The sequence below is a fragment of the Cicer arietinum genome, chromosome 1, assembly GCF_000331145.2.
Source record: "Cicer arietinum cultivar CDC Frontier isolate Library 1 chromosome 1, Cicar.CDCFrontier_v2.0, whole genome shotgun sequence".
Classification (NCBI taxonomy): Eukaryota; Viridiplantae; Streptophyta; class Magnoliopsida; order Fabales; family Fabaceae; genus Cicer; species Cicer arietinum.
In genome coordinates this window covers 35,292,570-35,312,355 of record NC_021160.2, presented here as the reverse complement: position 1 = coordinate 35,312,355, position 19,786 = coordinate 35,292,570, and the positions used below count along the sequence as shown (strand labels likewise).

The 19,786-nt window shown below is 35.7% G+C and overlaps 1 protein-coding gene across 1 annotated transcript; it reads left to right on the top strand.

Moving 5' to 3' along the window:
• Positions 1–12,649: 12,649 nt before the first annotated feature.
• Positions 12,650–13,333, top strand: LOC140918888 (uncharacterized). The gene is made up of 2 exons (XM_073363794.1): positions 12,650–12,895; positions 13,097–13,333. The coding sequence occupies exons 1-2, from the start codon at positions 12,650–12,652 to the stop codon at positions 13,331–13,333; spliced, it is 483 nt and encodes a 160-aa protein (XP_073219895.1).
• Positions 13,334–19,786: the final 6,453 nt, after the last annotated feature.

Sequence of the window (19,786 nt, the reverse complement as noted above, 5' to 3'; positions counted from 1 at the left end):
CACACAAGCATAAGATGAACCAACATATCACATGGAATCATCTCGTGGCCCATCCGGTCACCACTATCTCCATGGCCCATCTGGTTGCCTTGTACTATGAAATGAATGAGCATACTCTGACTCTATCGACGACAATCGTTAAGTAAATGCAGATATTAAAAGATTCCCCATTTTTAATACTCGTTTAACTCTAACAATTTTGACGACAAACATTAAGTAAACAGAGATATTAAAAGATTCCCCATTTTTAATACTCGTTTAACTCTAACAATTTTGACGACAAACATTAAGTAAACAGAGATATTAAAAGATTCCCCATTTTTAATACTCGTTTAACTCTAACAATTTTGACGACAAACATTAAGTAAACAGAGATATTAAAAGATTCCCCATTTTTAATACTCGTTTAACTCTAACAATTTTGACGACAAACATTAAGTAAACAGAGATATTAAAAGATTCCCCATTTTTAATACTCATTTAACTCTAACAATTTTTACGACAATCATTAAGTAAATGTAGATATTAAGAGATTCCCCATTTTTAATACTCATTTATCTCTAACAATTTTGACGACAATCATTAAGTAAATGCAGATATTAAGAGATTCCCCATTCTTAATACTCATTTAACTCTAACGATTTTCACTACAAACATTAGGTAAATAGAGATATTAAAAGATTCCCCATTTTTAATACTCGTTTAACTCTAACAATTTTGACGACAAACATTAAGTAAACAGAGATATTAAAAGATTCCCCATTTTTAATACTCGTTTAACTCTAATGGTTTTCAAATTCCACATAGAATATACTCAGACATATTCTCAAATTCAAACCACAATTCACACCAAATCACATCAATTCATTTTTCCACAAAATCCACAAGAACACATGTCAAAATTTATAAATATTAATTATGAACATGTCAAACACGACAACCACAAAATTATCACAACCCACCACTCAAACACATCAAATTTCATTTCCTCAAAACCACACATAAATGAGTAAAATTCATTTTCCACGAAACACTCATCAATATCACCAAAACCCAACTCTAAAATTTTACCCATAAAAGCATTAAATTCATTTTCCCCAAATCCACACTTCAACCCTAAAAAATTTCTTTTCCATACAACCATAGATAAGTCCCTAAATGCAAACTAAAAGTTTGGAAGGACCCCTTACCTTAACGCTAGCTTAAACGAGCGATTACGGTACCGCGAGTAATTTCGATAAGATCTCCGCTCGCGACATCGCTTCCAAAGTTAGTTCACTAGCACCGTAGCGTGGAGGTGAGAAATTTTCCCTTCTATCTCTTCGCGAAACGAAGCTTGGATCTAGAAGAAAAGTGGGGGTTTGTGTTTGACAGTTTTGAAAACACCAACACCGTTTTTCTCCGTTTTTGAATCAAAGAAGAAGAATGAAGTTGAGAATTCCTTGTCTTCTCACCCACCAAACCTTGGGTTTCTTTTCTTGAATCAAAAAGAGGAAAAATAAAATGGAAGTAAGGAGGAAGAAGAAGAAGGGTTCCCGAGCATGGAGGGAAACATATTTTTTTCCTCTCTCTATTTGCTGTTTTCTATTCTTCTTTTCAAAACATATATGTATACTTAACATATATATATATATATATATATATATTTATATATATATATATATATATAAGTACTTATAATATATATATAAATATATAACCAAACCAACAAATTTCTAACAACTCTCACACCCATCCCTTCACTCCAATCTCAGTCATTTAATAAAAATATATACTCTCTTCCCAACTCAATTGACAGATACAATTTTCAGCAACCCAAGATATTTTTAACAAAACTGTCCAGAATTATATTCTTCGTAACCTAAATAAATTATTCTTCGACAAATAATTTTAATCCAATTTCCAAAAATATATTTTCGGCATTTAACTCACTAAATACCAAAAACTGGGCTAAAAGCCTAAGAAATTCAACACAAAATACCCTAAAATTGTATAATTTAGGATTTAAAATTAAGGATCTTACAATCAAGTTGCAAGTTCAAAGAGAAGTCAACAATCAAGTCAACTATTATCAATATGCTAGAAGACTTATAATTTAAGGTACATGATGCAATCTAATATCATTATATTTCAAATACAAATGACAACCTTCTGTTTTAGCATATGTTTAAGGCCCTTAATTTTTAAATTTTATTTATGCAATTTTTAGGGTATTTTGTGTTAATTTACCTAGGCATTTAGCCCAATTTTAATTTATTTTTGAATTAAGTACCAAAAATATATTTTGTTAGAGTTTGTAATATGTTTAATAATGTATATATTTTAAATTTAAAAATTGTTTTAGAGACGATATATTTAGTATTAAATTTTTATTTTTAATATTTAATATTGTTAGGGCAATTTTTTAACAAGATTTATGTTTCAAAATTATTTTTAAGTTCAAATCCACAATATATATATATATATATATATATATATATATATATATCGTTTGAGAGAGAGAAAAAGCAAAGGAAACAGTAAGCATGTCTCTCGCAAATTTCTTTCTTTTTCTTCCTTAGTTTCGAAAGTACAGTGTTGGTAGGTTTCAAAAAACGAAAACACAAAACCTCCATTTATATACTAGATCTATGCTCCCATTCGAGAAATATCAGGAGGGAAAATTGCTCCTCTCTACACTACGGTGCTTGTGAGCTAATTTATTTAAGATGAGACAGTTATTTCCTCCTCCTTTTTCCTAAATTCGTAAACTTTATATAGTGGGGGTTATGAGTGAAATTTTTGAGTTCTTAACAAATCCTTGTTGTTGTTGTTGTTGTTGTTTTGTAATAATGGTTAAAAAAAATTGATTTTTGATGTGTTTGAGTTACGTAATGAGTTATTTTCAAATAAATGAGTTTGAACTAAAATTGAAATTTTATAAAAAAAAACATTAGAGTTGTTTAATTTATGAAAAAAGTTCAAATTTTAACTAAGTTAAAGAGTTTGAGCAAAAAAGTTAGATTAAAATTAAAATGTTTAGAGTTAAAAGTGTTACTCTTTTAATTACTCTTGGACTTAGTTTAAAAAGAAAAAATTTAGAGTACTTTATGAACTCAAATTTTTTGTGCTTTAATAATCGAGTGTGTGTATGTTTGATTTGGAAAATATTCATTTTATTTAGTTTTAAATAAATAATGTAGATTATTTGGTTTTAAAAGTTTGGTGTGTGAAAAAGATATAATTTTGGGAATTTTGTTTTGGTTGGATAAATTTTAGTTGTGAACAAATTGTTATAAATATTTATGTAGTTAGCTCCTTGAGTCTCGAAAAGGAATTGAGACTGTTGGCACCGTGTTAGCGGTGGGAAGAACTCTGATATATTAATGTTGTTGTGGTGATTAAAGAAAAATAAAATATTTAATATATTTTGAATGGAATAAAACTATTTCAAAGAGTTATAACCTTGAAACTAGAAAAAAAAAATATTTATTGATATCTTTTGAGTGGTTATGTAGTTATTTGGAACAAAAAATTAGTTATGGCAAATTTGAGAAAAATTTGTGGTTGCGTGAAAAATTTTGAGAAAAATAATTAAAAAACATTTCGAAAAATTGTTAGTGAATTTACTGAAAAATTAAAGGATGTTAATTTCTAAAAATATGTTTTATATGTTGAAAGTGCGTTGTGTAAGACCCGTAATTTTAAATTATACTTTATGTATTTTAGTGGATTGTGGTATTGAACTCAGGGGCTTTTTAGCCAAGTTATTAATATGTTGGAGTTTATATGATCAAAAAGATATTTTGATGTCCGATTAGAATTACACGTCGATAAATAAATTAAATTAACTACGGCGAATCTTTTACGAAGAATTAATGCGTTATGGGCGAAATGGTAATTTAACAAATATCTAGATGTTTTTAGATATTTGTTAATTATAATATATAAATAATGAATATATAGGAAATGAAGGGAAGGAATTGGGGAGAAAAGAAAAAGAAAGGAAAGAAATAGAAAGAAAGGAAAATAGAAGGAAGGAAAAACAGAGAAAGAAAAATATCTTCTTCCTCCTCCAGACTCGCGAGCCCATTCTTTCCCATTTCTTCTACCTTCCGTTTTTTCTTCCTTTAAGTTCAAGAAAAGAAACCCAAGGTTGGGTGGGTGATAGAACAAGGATTTCTCAACTCCACTATTCCTCTTTGATTCGAAAACGAAGAAAAACGGTATTAGGAATTCAAACACAAACCTCCCCGTTTCACCTAGATCTATACGTCGTTTCAAGAAGTGATAGAAGGGAAGGTTGCTCACCTCCGTGCTACGGTGCTAGTGGACCAATTTTGGTAGCGGCGTTGCCAGCAGAAAATTTACCGGATTTGCTCGCGGTACCGGAAACGCACATTAAACTATCGTTAAGGTAAGGGCTCCTTCCAAACTTTTAGTTTGCATTTAGGGACTTATCTGTGGTTGTGTGGAAAAGAATTTTGTTAGGGTTTGAGTATTGATTTAGGGGAAAATGAATCTATGTGGTTGTGTGGAAACGAATTTTGTTAGGATTGGAGTATTGTTTTTGGGAAAAATGAATTTAAACTCATTTATGTATGATTTTGAGTAAATGAAACTTGTGTGTTTGAGTAGTGGATTGTGTCGATTTGTGTTCGTTGTTTTTGACGTGTTCTTAATTGATATTGATGAAATTTGATATGTATATGGTTGAATTTTGTGGAAGAATGAATTGATGTGTTTTGATGTGGGTTGAAAGTATGTTTGAGTTTGTTTTGTGTGGAATTTGAAAACCATTAAGTTAAACGAGGATTAAGAATGGGGAATCTCTTAATGTCTTGTTTACTTAATGTGTGTTTGTTTGTGAAAAACCGTTTAAGTTAACTGGGCGTTAAGAATGGGGAATCTCTTAATGTCTCGGTTACTTAATTGTTGTTTTGAAAATCGTTTAAGTTAACTGGGCGTTAAGAATGGGGAATCTCTTAATGTCTGGGTTACTTAATGTTGTTTTGAAAATCGTTTAAGTTAGCTGAGCGTTAAGAATGGGGAATCTCTTAATGTCTGGGTTACTTAATGTTGTTTTGAAAATCGTTTAAGTTAGCTGAGCGTTAAGAATGGGGAATCTCTTAATGTCTCGGTTACTTAATGTTTGTTTTTGGAAAATCGTTTCAGTAAATGAGTATTAAGAATGGGGAATCTCTTAATGTCTTGGTTACTTAATATTTGTTTTTGAAAATCGTTTAAGTTAACTGGGCGTTAAGAATGGGGAATCTCTTAATGTCTCGGTTACTTAATATTTGTTTTTGAAAATCGTTTAAGTTAACTGGGCGTTAAGAATGGGGAATCTCTTAATGTCTCGGTTACTTAATATTTGTTTTTGAAAATCGTTTAAGTTAACTAGGCGTTAAGAATGGGGAATCTCTTAATGTCTCAGTTACTTAATATTTGTTTTTGAAAATCGTTTAAGTTAACTAGGCGTTAAGAATGGGGAATCTCTTAATGTCTCAGTTACTTAATATTTGTTTTTGAAAATCGTTTAAGTTAACTAGGCGTTAAGAATGGGGAATCTCTTAATGTCTCAGTTACTTAATATTTGTTTTTGAAAATCGTTTAAGTTAACTGGGCGTTAAGAATGGGGAATCTCTTAATGTCTCGGTTACTTAACATTTTGTTTTGAAAACCGTTTAAGTTAACTGGACGTTAAGGAGGGGGAACCTCTTAATGTCTCGGTTACTTAATATTTGTTTTTGAAAATCGTTTAAGTTAACTGGGCGTTAAGAATGGGGAATCTCTTAATGTCTCAGTTACTTAATATTTGTTTTTGAAAATCGTTTAAGTTAACTGGGCGTTAAGAATAGGGAATCTCTTAATGTCTCGGTTACTTAATATTTGTTTTTGAAAATCGTTTAAGTTAACTAGGCGTTAAGAATGGGGAATCTCTTAATGTCTCAGTTACTTAATATTTGTTTTTGAAAATCGTTTAAGTTAACTAGGCGTTAAGAATGGGGAATCTCTTAATGTCTCAGTTACTTAATATTTGTTTTTGAAAATCGTTTAAGTTAACTAGGCGTTAAGAATGGGGAATCTCTTAATGTCTCGGTTACTTAATATTTTGTTTTAAAGAAAAATCGTTTAAGTTAACTGGGCGTTAAGAATGGGGAATCTCTTAATGTCTCGGTTACTTAATATTTGTTTTTGAAAATCGTTTAAGTTAACTTTTATGTTTTGGAATTTGGTGATAGCATGTTTGATTGTAAAACTATTTCGAAACTCAAGATGTCGTGGTGATTGCTCTATAATTGCTAAGTGTGATTGTTTGGATTTGTGTGTAAGTGTTGATTGGTTTCGAAACCCTTTAAAAAGCTGAATTTTTCTGATTTTTACTATTTTCCTGTTGCTGTCTGATGTGTATTCGAATACAGAAAGCTGTATTCGAATACAGATATGTTGTTTTTGCCACTGACTTACTGTGTAGTCGAATACGAAATGGAGATGGGAACGCTTGACTGCAGCTACGTTAGGAGAATCTCACGGGGCGCGTGGAGATTAGTCAGGGTGTTTAGTTGTGTTGTAAAATGATCAGATTAGGTTGACATAGAGGGGTCAGATGTCTTTCTTTTGTATTGCATTTATTTTAAAATGGAAGACTGTACCTATACTAATATTGTCAGCTTGACATGTTATTTTCGATGGGTTACATGTACCATTTGTTGTTGGGTAAATGGTTTGGATTTATAATTGGAGTAACTTTTCCGCTGCCTGTAAATTATAATGACTCAATTATTTATCCAAAGGCATTTCTTTATTTATTTCTCTGCTTTATTTTAAATTCTTTTGAAAAAAAAATATACCCTCGCTTTGAAAAATGGGGTGTTACATTGTGGTATCAGAGCTTTGGTTTGGTTTTCTTTGGGGGTTGTGGAACCTCTAGTTCTAGATTGTAGGTTAGGAGTTGTTGTCTGATCATGTGTCGGTTTAGGTGGTTTGAGTTGTCAAGTTCATAATAATTATTATGTGCGGTTGTGGTCGGAAGTTATTCTTAGAATTATTGAAGTAGTGTTAAGACTCTACTTGATGATGGTTTTATAGGGAAACCATGCTGCCAAGGAGGAATGACGTTCCGAGAACCAATGCCAGTAGGAATGATCGAATGGCGGAGGCTATGAATAACATGGCTGCTTCTGTTGCTGCACAGACTGCTGCCAAGACTCAACGTGATCTCGAAAAGAGGGGAAGAGAGATCCGTGCTGCAGAGTCAAGAGGATTAAAAGACTTTCGTCGTTACAATCCTCCCAAGTTTGAGGGGACTGAGAATTCAGAGAAAGCAAATCAATGGATCCAAGAAGTGGAGAAGATCTTCGAAATGATTAACTGTCAGGCGGGAGTGAGGGTCAACTATGCCACTTATATGCTACTAGGAGATGCTGAGTACTGGTGGAGGAGTACAAGGTTGTTGATGAGATCAGCTCACGAGGAGGTGAACTGGGAATCTTTCAAAGGGAAGTTTTTCGACAAATACTTCCCGATGAGTACCAGGACTAGACTGGGTGATGATTTCCTGAAACTACATCAGGGGAACATGACTGTGGGCGAATATGCTGCTAAGTTTGAATCACTATCAAGGCATTTCAGATTTTTCCGTGAAGAGATTGACGAGCCATTCTTGTGTCATCGTTTCCAAGACGGACTAAAGTATGAGATTCAAGACTTTGTCTTACCCTTGGGAATTCAACGTTTCCAAGTTCTTGTGGAAAAATGTAGAGAAGTTGAGGATATGAGGAACAATAGAGCTAGCCGAGGAGGGAATTTTAACTCAGGAGGACCTAGTCGAGTGAAGTATCAGAACAAGGGAAAACAAGTTGCTAAACCTTATAATCGACCACACGATAACAACGGGGGACAGAATAACCCAGGGAACCAAGACTTTGGGAGACAAGTGGGACAAGGTATACGATGTTTCCGATGTGGAGAAGAGGGACATTATGCTTATGCTTGTACCTTTAACAGTCCTACTTGCTACAATTGCCATAAACCAGGGCACTTTGCAAAGAATTGCAAGGCTCCGAAGGTGGAACCAATGGTGAATGTAGCTAGGATTACTCTTCCTACTGCTAGAGGACATGTTTATTGCGTCAGCGCTGAAGTTGGAAATTTATCTAGCAATCTGATTCAATACGACTGTGCGATTACAGGTAACCCCCTAACTACACTTTCTGATTCGGGGGCAACCCATTCCTTCATTGCTATGGATTATGTAAATTGTTTGAAGTTGTCCGTGTCTACTTTACTGCTAAGACTTTGACAGTAAATTATGCATGTTTACATTGTCAAATAACCATTCAGAATAGGGACTTCTCGATTAATTTGATTGTTTACCTCTACATTAACCCAAGATCATTCTTGGTATGGATGGGAAGCCCTATCATTAGGTAATGATACATTGTACTCAATGTGTCGGTGTCATACTTAGTGTTTAGGTTTGGTACTAGATGGATGTTCCGTACAAGGTGGAACATCAGCGACCTGCTGGGGTGTTGCAACCTTTAGAGATTACACGGAGTACCATCGAGTATTGTATCAGACCGTGATCTGAAGTTCACATCACATTTTTAGGGAGCATTGCACGAAGTTGGGAGCGTTGCACGAAGCATTGGGAACGAAGCTATGATTGAGTTCACCTACAACAATAGTTTCCACGCAAGTATTGGAGTGGCTCCAGATGAGACTTTATATGGGCGCAAGTGTCAAACGCCCTTGTGTTGGTATAAGGACGGTGAAAATATGATCGTCGGACCAGAGATGGTGCAACAGACTACATCTAAGGTAAGGAAAATCAAGGAGAAAATGAAGACTTCACAAGATCGTCAGAAGAGTTACGCGGACAAGCGTCGCAGACTTTTAGAATTCGAACAGGGTGACCATGTATTTCCGAGAGTCACACCTACTACGGGAGTTGGTAGGGCATTGAAATCGAAGAAGTTGACTCCGAAATTCATTGGACCATATCAGATTTCTGCACGAATTGGGCCTGTTGCTTATCGGATTGCATTGCCTCCGATACTGTCCAACATTCATGACGTGTTTCATGTATCACAGTTGAGGAAATATCTTGCAGATCCATCTCATGTGATCGAACCAGACACAATCCAACTGAAGGATAACTTGACATTCGAAGTACCACCTGTGAGAATTGAGGACAGGAAGATTAAGCGATTGAGGACCAAGGATGTTTCGTTGGTCAAGGTGATTTGGAACCCAATTACTGGAGATGCGACTTGGGAATTGGAGAGCAAGATGAGAGAACAACACCCAGAGCTATTTATCGACGCATAGTTTCGAGGACGAAACTAATTTTAGGGGGGGAGTAATGTAAGACCCATAATTTTAAAGTACACTTTATGAAGGATAACTTGTCATTCGAAGTACCACCTGTGAGAATTGATGATAGGAAGATTAAGCGATTGAGGACCAAGGATGTTTCGTTGGTCAAGGTGATTTGGAACCCAATTACTGGAGATGCGACTTGAGAACTGGAGAGCAAGATGAGAGAACAACACCCAGAGTTATTTATCGACGCATAGTTTCGAGGACGAAACTAATTTTAGGGGGGTAGTAATGTAAGACCCGTAATTTTAAATTATACTTTATGTATTTTAGTGGATTGTGGTATTGAACTCAGGGGCTTTTTAGCCAAGTTATTAATATTTTGGAGTTTATATGATCAAAAAGATATTTTGATGTCCGATTAGAATTACTCGCCGATAAATAAATGAAATTAACTACGGCGAATCTTTTACGAAGAATTAATGCATTATGGGCGAAATGGTAATTTAACAAATATCTAGATATTTTTAGATATTTGTTAATTATAATATATAAATAATGAATATATAGGAAAGGAAGGGAAGGAATTGGGGAAAAAAGAAAAAGAAAGGAAAGAAATGAATATATAGGAAATGAAGGGAAGGAATTGGGGAGAAAAGAAAAAGAAAGGAAAGAAATAGAAAGAAAGGAAAATAGAAGGAAGGAAAAACAGAGAAAGAAAAATCTCTTCTTCCTCCTCCAGACTCGCGCGCCCATTCTTTCCCCTTTCTTCTACCTTCCGTTTTTTCTTCCTTTAAGTTCAAGAAAAGAAACCCAAGGTTGGGTGGGTGATAAAACAAGGATTTCTCAACTCCACTCTTCCTCTTTGATTAGAAAACGAAGAAAAACGGTATTAGGAATTCAAACACAAACCTCCCAGTTTCACCTAGATCTATACGTCGTTTCAAGAAGTGATAGAAGGGAAGGTTGCTCACGTCCGTGCTACGGTGCTAGTGGACCAATTTTGGTAGCGGCGTTGCGAGCGGAAAATTTACCGGATTTGCTCGCGGTACCGGAAACGCACGTTAAAGCTATCGTTAAGGTAAGGGCTCCTTCCAAACTTTTAGTTTGCATTTAGGGACTTATCTGTGGTTGTATGGAAAAGAATTTTGTTAGGGTTCGAGTATTGATTTAGGGGAAAATGAATCTAAGGCTTTATGGGTAAAATCTTAGAGTTAGGTTTTGGTTATATTGATGAATGTTTCGTGGAAAATGAATTTAAACTCATTTACGTATGATTTGGAGTAAATGAAACTTGTGTGTTTGAGTAGTGGATTGTGTCGATTTGTGTTCGTTGTTTTTGACGTGTTCTTAATTGATATTGATGAAATTTGATATGTATATGGTTTAATTTTGTGGAAGAATGAATTGATGTGTTTTGATGTGGGTTGAAAGTATGTTTGAGTTTGTTTTGTGTGGAATTTGAAAAACATTAAGTTAAACGAGGATTAAGAATGGGGAATCTCTTAATGTCTTGTTTACTTAATGTGTGTTTGTGAAAATCGTTTAAGTTAACTGGATATTAAGAATGGGGAATCTCTTAATGTCTGGGTTACTTAATGTTGTTTTGAAAATCGTTTAAGTTAACTTGGCGTTAAGAATGGGGAATCTCTTAATGTCTCGTTTACTTAATGTGTGTTTGTTTGTGAAAAATCGTTTCAAGTTAAATGAGTATTAAGAATGGGGAATCTCTTAATGTCTCTTTTACTTAATATTTGTTTTGAAAATCGTTTAAGTTAAATAAGTATTAAGAATGGGGAATCTCTTAATGACTTATTTATTTAATGTTGTTTTGAAAATCGTTTAAGTTAATTGGGCGTTAAGAATGGGGAATCTGTTAATGTCTTGGTTACTTAATGTTTGTTTTGAAAATCGTTTAAGTTAAATGAGAATTAAGAATGGGGAATCTCTTAATGTCTTGTTTACTTATGTGTGTTTTGGTAAATCGTGCTGACCCGCGATAGGTGGCACCTTGGTAAACGGTACAGGCCCGTGATAGGCAGTACGTTTACGATTTACGTTTGGTAGGTTGTGCTGACCCGTGATAGGTGGCACCTCGGTAAACAGTACTGACTCGTGATAGGTGGTACGTTTACGACTTACGTTCCTTGGTGAATTGTGTTTGTCCGTGAGGGACTACACAGGTGTTTGTCCGTGAGAGACTACGCCCTGGTGAATTGTGTTTGTCCGTGAGAGACTGCACAGGGGTTTGTCCGTGAGAGACTGCACAGGGGTTTGTCCGTGAGAGACTGCACAGGGGTTTGTCCATTTTGGGATGATTGTATCTATAACTTATATTGTCAGTTGACTTTTGTTTGGTGGGTCCATGTTCCATTTTTTTGACGTTACCATGGTGGGGATAGTATTCTTGGAGCAATGCTTTTGTGCAGGTGTCTTCCGAGAATACCCCAGGGGTATGAGCGATGTCTAATAGGTCTCATAGCCTCGGTGTATTTTCTATTTGTATATTTTAGATTATCGTCTTAAAAACTATTTTAGTTTGTTGGTATATATGATGTACTTATTTAGGACTTTTGTCGTTTGTGTTACGACATCATACTTTATTAATTTGTTTTTGAAAAAAAAAATGCATTTGCGCTGTTAAAAATCAGGGTGTGACATTGTGGTATTAGAGCTTTGGTTAGATTATAGGTCGACCTGCAGGTTGGGAGTCGTTATCTGATCATGCATCGGGGTAAGTTGCTTGAGTTGTTAGGTTTTGTGTAGTTGTTATGTGTTGATGTAGTCGAAAGTTATTTTTGGAATTCTTCTAAGTGGTGTTAAGATTTCTTCTTTATGTTGGTTTTGTAGAAAACAATTCCTCCGAGAAGGAATTACGCTGCAAGAGTCAACATCAACAACGACGATGAAATGGCTGAAGCAATGAATAACATGGATGTGTCTGTTGCTGGACAAACAACTGCAAAGATTCTACGAGATCTAGAGAAGAGGGAAAAAGAGATTCGTGTTGCTGAGTCAAGGGGATTGGAATATTTTCTTCGTCACAATCCTTCAAAATTCAGGGGTGATGAGAGTCCAGAAAAAGTCGACCATTGGATTCATGATGTGAAAAAGATTTTCAAAATGATTAATTGTCAAGCAGGGGTGAAGGTCAACTATGCTAGTATCTGTTACTAGTGAATGATGAATATTGATGGAGAAGTACAAGGCTTTTGATGGGATCAACTCATGAGGAGGTGAACTGGGAGTCGTTCAAAAGGAAGTTTTTAGACAAATACTTTCCGATGAGTACCAGGACTAAACTGGGCGATGATTTTCTTAAATTGAACCGGGGAATATGACAATGGGTGAGTATGCTGCTAAGTTTAAGTCATTGTCGAGACATTTTAGGTTTTTTCGTGAAGAGGTCGATGAACAATTTATGTGTCACTGTTTCCAAAATGGATTGAAGTATGAAATTCAAGACTCTGTCTTGCCATTGGGAATTCAACATTTCCAAGTTTTAGTGGAAAAATGTAGAGAAATTGAGGACATGAAGAATAACAGGGCCAATCGAGGAGGGAGCTTTAGTTCCGGCGGGCCTAGTCGGGTGAACCATCATAACAACAAAGGAAAACAAATTGTTAAACCTTATAACCGACCACATAATAACAACAGAGGTCAAAACCACCTGGGGAACCATAATTTTTGAAGACAATTGGGAAAGGGGAATCGATGTTTCCGATATGGGGAAGAGGGACATTATGCTAATGCTTGTACATCTAAGGGTCTCATTTACTACAATTGCCAGAAGCCAGGGCACTTTGCAAAGGATTGTAAGGCCCCAAAGGTGGAACCAATAGTGAATGCCACTAGGGCTACTCGTCATACTGCTAGAGGACGCGTTTATTGCGTGGATGCTGAAGCTGGAAATCCATCTAGAAATTTGATCCAACGTGACTGCGAGATTGTAGGTAACACTCTGACTGCACTTTTTGATTCGGGGGCAACCCATTCCTTCATTGTTATGGACTGTGTAATCGTTTGAAGTAAACTGTGTCTTCTCTGCCTTTTGATTTGGTTGTTTCCAGACCTTCTAAGACTTTTACTATAAATACTGCATGTTTGCGTTGTCAAGTAACTATTCAGAATAGAGATTTCTGGATTAATTTGATTTGTTTACCCTACAATCACTCGAGGCCATTCGCGGTATGGATTGGATGTCGTATCATTATGTGATATTGGACTGTGCTTGCAAATTGGTTCTTTTCCCCGAGTCAGGACTCGTTCGGTACCTAGTTGCTAACAAACTCGGAGTGTCAATGAGAGAAGGAACTCATGAGTTTTTGTCATTAGCTAACGTGAAGGCAAAGATAAATGTGAGCATAGAGGACGTGGTGTTTGTCAAGGAGTACTCAAACGTATTTCCAACATAAATTAAAGGATTACCACCAGTAAGAAAGGTGGAGTTCTTCATTGATCTACATCCAAGAACCAGACCTATTTCGATTGCACCGTATCAGATGCCGCCATTGGAATTAAATGAGTACAAGGGCCAAGTTGAAGATTTGTTGGAGAAAGGATATATCAGACCAAGTGTGTCACCATGGGGAGCTCCGGTATTGTTAGTTAAGAAAAAGGACATAAGGTCACACTTATGTGTGGATTATAGGCAACTTATTAAGGCAACTATTAAGAATCGTTATCCTTTACCCCATCTTGATGATTTGATGGATCAGTTGAGAAGAGTCACAGTGTTTTCATAGATTGACTTAAAGTCAGGTTACCATCAGATTCGAGTAAGAGAAGGAGATATTCAGAAAACTACTTTCCAAACCCATTACAGACATTATGAATATCTAGTTATGTCGTTTGGAGTTACCAATGCACCAACAATTTTTATGGATTACATGAATATAATCTTCATCCCATTTCTAGATAAGTTTGTTGTGGTGTTCATCGATGATATATTAATTTATTCAAGGACTGCGGAAGAACATGGAGAACATTTGTGTCAAGTTCTTGAAATTTTACGCGAGAAGCAATTGTATGCCAATATGTCGAAGTGCGAGTTTTGGCTAGAAGAAGTGAACTTCTTAGGACATGTGATAACCAAGGAAGAAGTCGATGTGGATCCGACAAAGATTGAGACAATCCTCGCTTAGAAACAACCTCATACTATCACTGACATACGAAGTTCCGTCAGACTGGCCGGATACTACAAGAGGTTTATTGAAGGTTTTGTTAAGATTGTAGCTGCATTGATACAACTCACTAGAAAGGATCAACCGTTCGCATGGACAAAGAACTGTGAGGAAAATTTCAAGTTACTAAAGAAAAAGTTGACAATCTCACCAGTATTAGTCTTACCATAACCACAAGATCTTTAGAGGAGTTATGCGGACAAGGTTTGGGATGTATTCTGATGCAACACAAGAAAGCTGTAGCTTATGCCTGAAGACAATTGAAGACTCATGAAAGAAACTATCCTACTCATGATTTAGAGCTTGCTGCTGTAGTTTTTGCATTAAAGATCTGGAGGCACTACTTATATGGATGCACGTTCACATTGTTCAGTGACCATAAGAGTTTGAAATATTTGTTTGATCAGAAAGAATTGAACATGCGTCAGAAGAGATGGATGGAAACTCTCAAGGATTTTGATTTCACATTGCAGTACCACCCTAGGAAGGCCAATATGGTATTTGATGTGTTGAGTAGAAGAAGTGTGTCAGTGTCTTCAATAGTGATGGCTAGACAATAAGAGTTGTGGGAAGCATTTAGAGACCTACACTTAGACGTAGAGTTTGCATCGGGAATTTTGAAATTCAGAATGATTAAGATTTTGATTGGTCTACTTGAAGACATTGCAAAATTTTAGGATGACGCATTAATCCAAGAGAAGAGGAACATAATAGTGCAAGGAAGACAACTAAGTTTAAGATTGGACCAGATAATATTTTGAGATGTAATGGGATGATTTGTGTACCAACAGTTGCAGATCCGAGGAAAACAATTTTAGAAGAGGCTCATAAAAGCAAATTGAGTATCCATCCTGGAGCAACAAAGTTGTATGAAGACTTGAGGCAGAATTATTGGTGGCCATGAATGAAGAGGCATGTAACGAAATATGTATCAACTTGTTTAACTTGTCAGAAAGCGAAAGTGGAACATCAGTTGCCTGCTGGAATGTTACAATCTTTAGATATACCTGAATGGAAGCGGTACATCATTTCCATGGACTTTATAATGGGATTGTCGAAAACAAGGAGAAAGAATGATTCTATTTGGGTGATAGTGGATCGATTAACTAAACATGCACACTTTTTACAAGTAAAGACCACCTATAAGGTAGATAAGCTAACATAGATCTACATTGCTATGATTGTGAGATTACACGGAGTACTATCGAGTATTGTATCAGATCGTGACCTGAAATTAACATCGCACTTTTGGGGAGCGTTGCATGAAGCTTTGGGAACGAAACTAAGATTGAGTTCAGCATACCATCCACAAACGAACGGACAAATTAAGAGAACGAATCAGTCCTCGGAAGATCTATTGAGAGCATGTGTATTAGATGATAGAGGAAGCTGTGATGACGTACTGCAATTGATTGAGTTTACCTACAACAATAGTTTTCACGCCAGTATTGGAATGGCACCCTATGAGGCTCTATATGGACGCAAGTATTAGACACCTTTCTGTTGGTATAAGGACGATGAAAGTATGATGTAGGACTTGAGATGGTGCAATAGACTACAAATAAGATCAAGAAGATAAAAGAGAAAATGAAGGCCTCACAAGATCTTTAGAGGAGTTATGCGGACAAGCGTCGCAGATCTTTAGAATTCGAGCAGGGTCACCATGTGTTTCTGAGAGTCACACCTACGACTAGAGTTGGCAGAGCCATAAAATCAAAGAAATTAACTCTGAAATTTATTAGACCATACCAAATTTCTGCACGAATTGGACCGCTAGCTTATCAGATTACATTGCATCCGATACTGTCCAATATTCACGATGTATTTCACGTATCACAATTAAGGAAAATACATTCCGGATATGTCGCATATGATCGAACCAGACACAATTCAACTAAATGATAATTTATCATTTGAAGTACTGGAGATGCGACTTGGGAATTGGAGAGCAAGATGAGGGAACAACAACTTGATTTGTTTACCGATGCGTAGTTTTGAGGACGAAACTAATTTTAGGGGTAGTAATGTAAGACCCTTAATTTTTAAAATTCTAATTTATGCAATATTTAGGGTATTTTATATTAAATTACTTAGGCATTTAGCCCAATTTTAATTTATTTTTTGAATTAAGTACCAAAAATATATTTTGTTACAATTTGTAATATGTTTAATATATGTATATATATATATATATATATATTGAGATCCGATTAAAATTATTTGTCGAAAAATAATTTAAATTATATTACGAAGAATTTAATACCGGACAATTTTTGGTAAAATGTCACTTGATGCTGAAAAATCCATATGTCAATTGAGTTGCGGCGATAGTAGATATTTTTATCAAAGTAGTTTGAGAAGTGAGGTGATGTGTGTAAGAGTATTTAGATATTTGTTGGATTGGTTATAATTATTGTAAGACCCGTAATTTTAAAGTGTGCTTTATGTATTTTTGGTGTATTTTGGATTTTGGTTCGGAGGCTTTTAAGCCAAAGTTAATAATATTTTGGAGTTTTTTTTAATCAAAAAGATATTTCGATGCCAATTAGAATTTCTCGTCGATAAATAAATTGAAATTAACTGCGGTGAATACTTTACGGTTAATTTTATGCGTTTCGGGCGAAACGGTAATTTAACAAATATCTAGATATTTTGAGATATTTGTTAAGTTATATTTATTATATATATATGTTTGCTTGGAGGGAAAAAGAAAGGAAAACTAGAAGGAAGGAAAAGGAAAAGAAAATAGTATAAAAGGGAAAGAAGGAAAAAGGAAGAAAGGAAAAACAAAAGAAAGAAAAAGAAAGGAAGGAAAATCTAAAATTTTCCATCTCCTTCCTCAGTTCAGCCTCCCCGGGGAGCCATTTTCCTCCTCCTCCCATTTTCAGTTTCATCGCTTTCTTTTCTTCAAAACTAGTAACCCAAGGTTGGGTGAGAGTTAGATCAAGGTTTTCGCAACTCCACTTTTCCTCTTTGATTCGAAAACGAAGAAAAACAGTTTTTGAGATCCAAACACAAACCCTCCGTTTCTTCAAGATCCAAGCTTCATTTCAAGAAGTGATAGAAGGGAAGGTTGCTCACCTCCGTGCTACGGTGCTAGTGGACCAATTTTGGAAGCGGCGTTGCGAGCGGAAAATTTACCGAATTTACTCACGGTGCCGTAATCGCACGTTAGAGCTAACGCGAAGGTAAGGGCTCCTTCCAAACTTTTAGTTTGCATTTAGGGACTTATCTGTGGTTGTGTGGGAAGGAATTTGTTAGGGTTAAATGTATCGATTTGGGGAAAAACGAAACTAGTGCGTTATGGGTAAAACCTTAGAGTTAGGTTTTGTTTATAATGATGAATGTTTCGTGGTGAATGAATTTGAATGTCATTGTGTATGATTATGAGTAAATGAAATTTGATGTATCTGGGTGTTATGTTGACTTTGATTTGTGTTCGTTGTATTTGGCGTGTCCATACTTGATGTTTGTTAATTGGTGTGGTTGTTGTGAATTATGGTTTGAATGTGAGAGTATGTTTGAGTTTGTTTCCGTGGAATTTGAAAACCATTAGAGTTAAACGAGTATTAAAAATGGGGAATCTTTTAATACCTCGGTTTACTTAATGTGTATTTGAGGAAAATGTTTAAGTTAACTGGGCGTTGAGAATGGGGAATCTCTTAATGTCTCGGTTACTTAACTATCGTTTTTGAAAATCGTTTCGGTAAATGAGTATTAAGAATGGGGAATCTCTTAATATGACTGTTTGCTTAACGTTTTGTTTTGAAAATCATTAAGTTAAATCGGTATTAAGAACGGGGAATCTCTTAATGACTTATTTAATTAATGTTGTTTGAAAGTCGTTTAAGTTAAATGGGTATTAAAAATGGGGAATCTTTTAATACCTCGGTTTACTTAATGTGTATTTGAGGAAAATGTTTAAGTTAACTGGGCGTTGAGAATGGGGAATCTCTTAATGTCTCGGTTACTTAACTATCGTTTTTGAAAATCGTTTCGGTAAATGAGTATTAAGAATGGGGAATCTCTTAATATGACTGTTTGCTTAACGTTTTGTTTTGAAAATCATTAAGTTAAATCGGTATTAAGAACGGGGAATCTCTTAATGACTTATTTAATTAATGTTGTTTGAAGGTCGTTTAAGTTAAATGGGTATTAAAAATGGGGAATCTTTTAATATCTGCATTTGCTTAACGATTGTTGTGAATGGAGTCTGTGTATGCTCATGCATTTCATTTGGTAAATTGTGTCGACCCGTGATAGGTGACACCTTGGTAAACTGTACGGACCCGTGATAGGTTGTACGTTTGCGATTTATATTTTAGTAAATCGTGTTGACCCGTGATAGGTGACACCATGGTAACTGTACTGACCCGTGATAGGTGGTACATTTACGATTTCCGCTTTTTCTTTTAGTAAATCGTGTTGACCCGTGATAGGTGACACCATGGTAACTGTACTGACCCGTGATAGGTGGTACATTTACGATTTCCGCTTTTTCTTTTAGTAAATCGTGTTGACCCGTGATAGGTGACACCTCGGTAAACTGTATTGACCCGTGATAGGTGGTACGTTTACGATTTACGTTTTTGGTGAATTGTGCTGACCCGTGATAGGTGGCACCTCGGTAAACAGTATTGGTCTGTGATAGGCGGTACGTTTACGATTCCCGCTTTTTCTTTTAGTAAATCGTGTTGACCCGTGATAGGTGACACCATGGTAACTGTACTGACCCGTGATAGGTGGTACATTTACGATTTCCGCTTTTTCTTTTAGTAAATCGTGTTGACCCGTGATAGGTGACACCTCGGTAAACTGTACTGACCCGTGATAGGTGGTACGTTTATGATTTACGCATTTTAGTAAATCGTGCTGACCCGTGATAGGTGGCACCTCGGTAAACGATACGGGCCCGTGATAGGCAGTACGTTTATGGTTTACGCTTTTTAGTAAATCGTGCAGACCCGTGATAGGTGGCACCTTGGTAATCGGTACTTTGGCCTGCGATAGGCGGTACGATTATGATTTACGGCCCTTCGAGGAGGGTTTTGGTTTGGAATTCCGAGTCCATGCATTTTGGCATATACGCATTGCATTAGGGTGCTTGGCACGCGAGTCGTGGTTGATTTGAGTTTTATGATTAAGTGATTTGAATTTGAGTCGTTGTGGTAATTGCGTTGAAAATGCTAAGTGTTATGTGTTGATTGTTGTGTGTAAGTATGATGGTTATCGAGATCCCAATTGCCGTGGTAATCGTGTAGGAATTGCTAAGTGTTAGGTTGTGAACTTGATTAGGA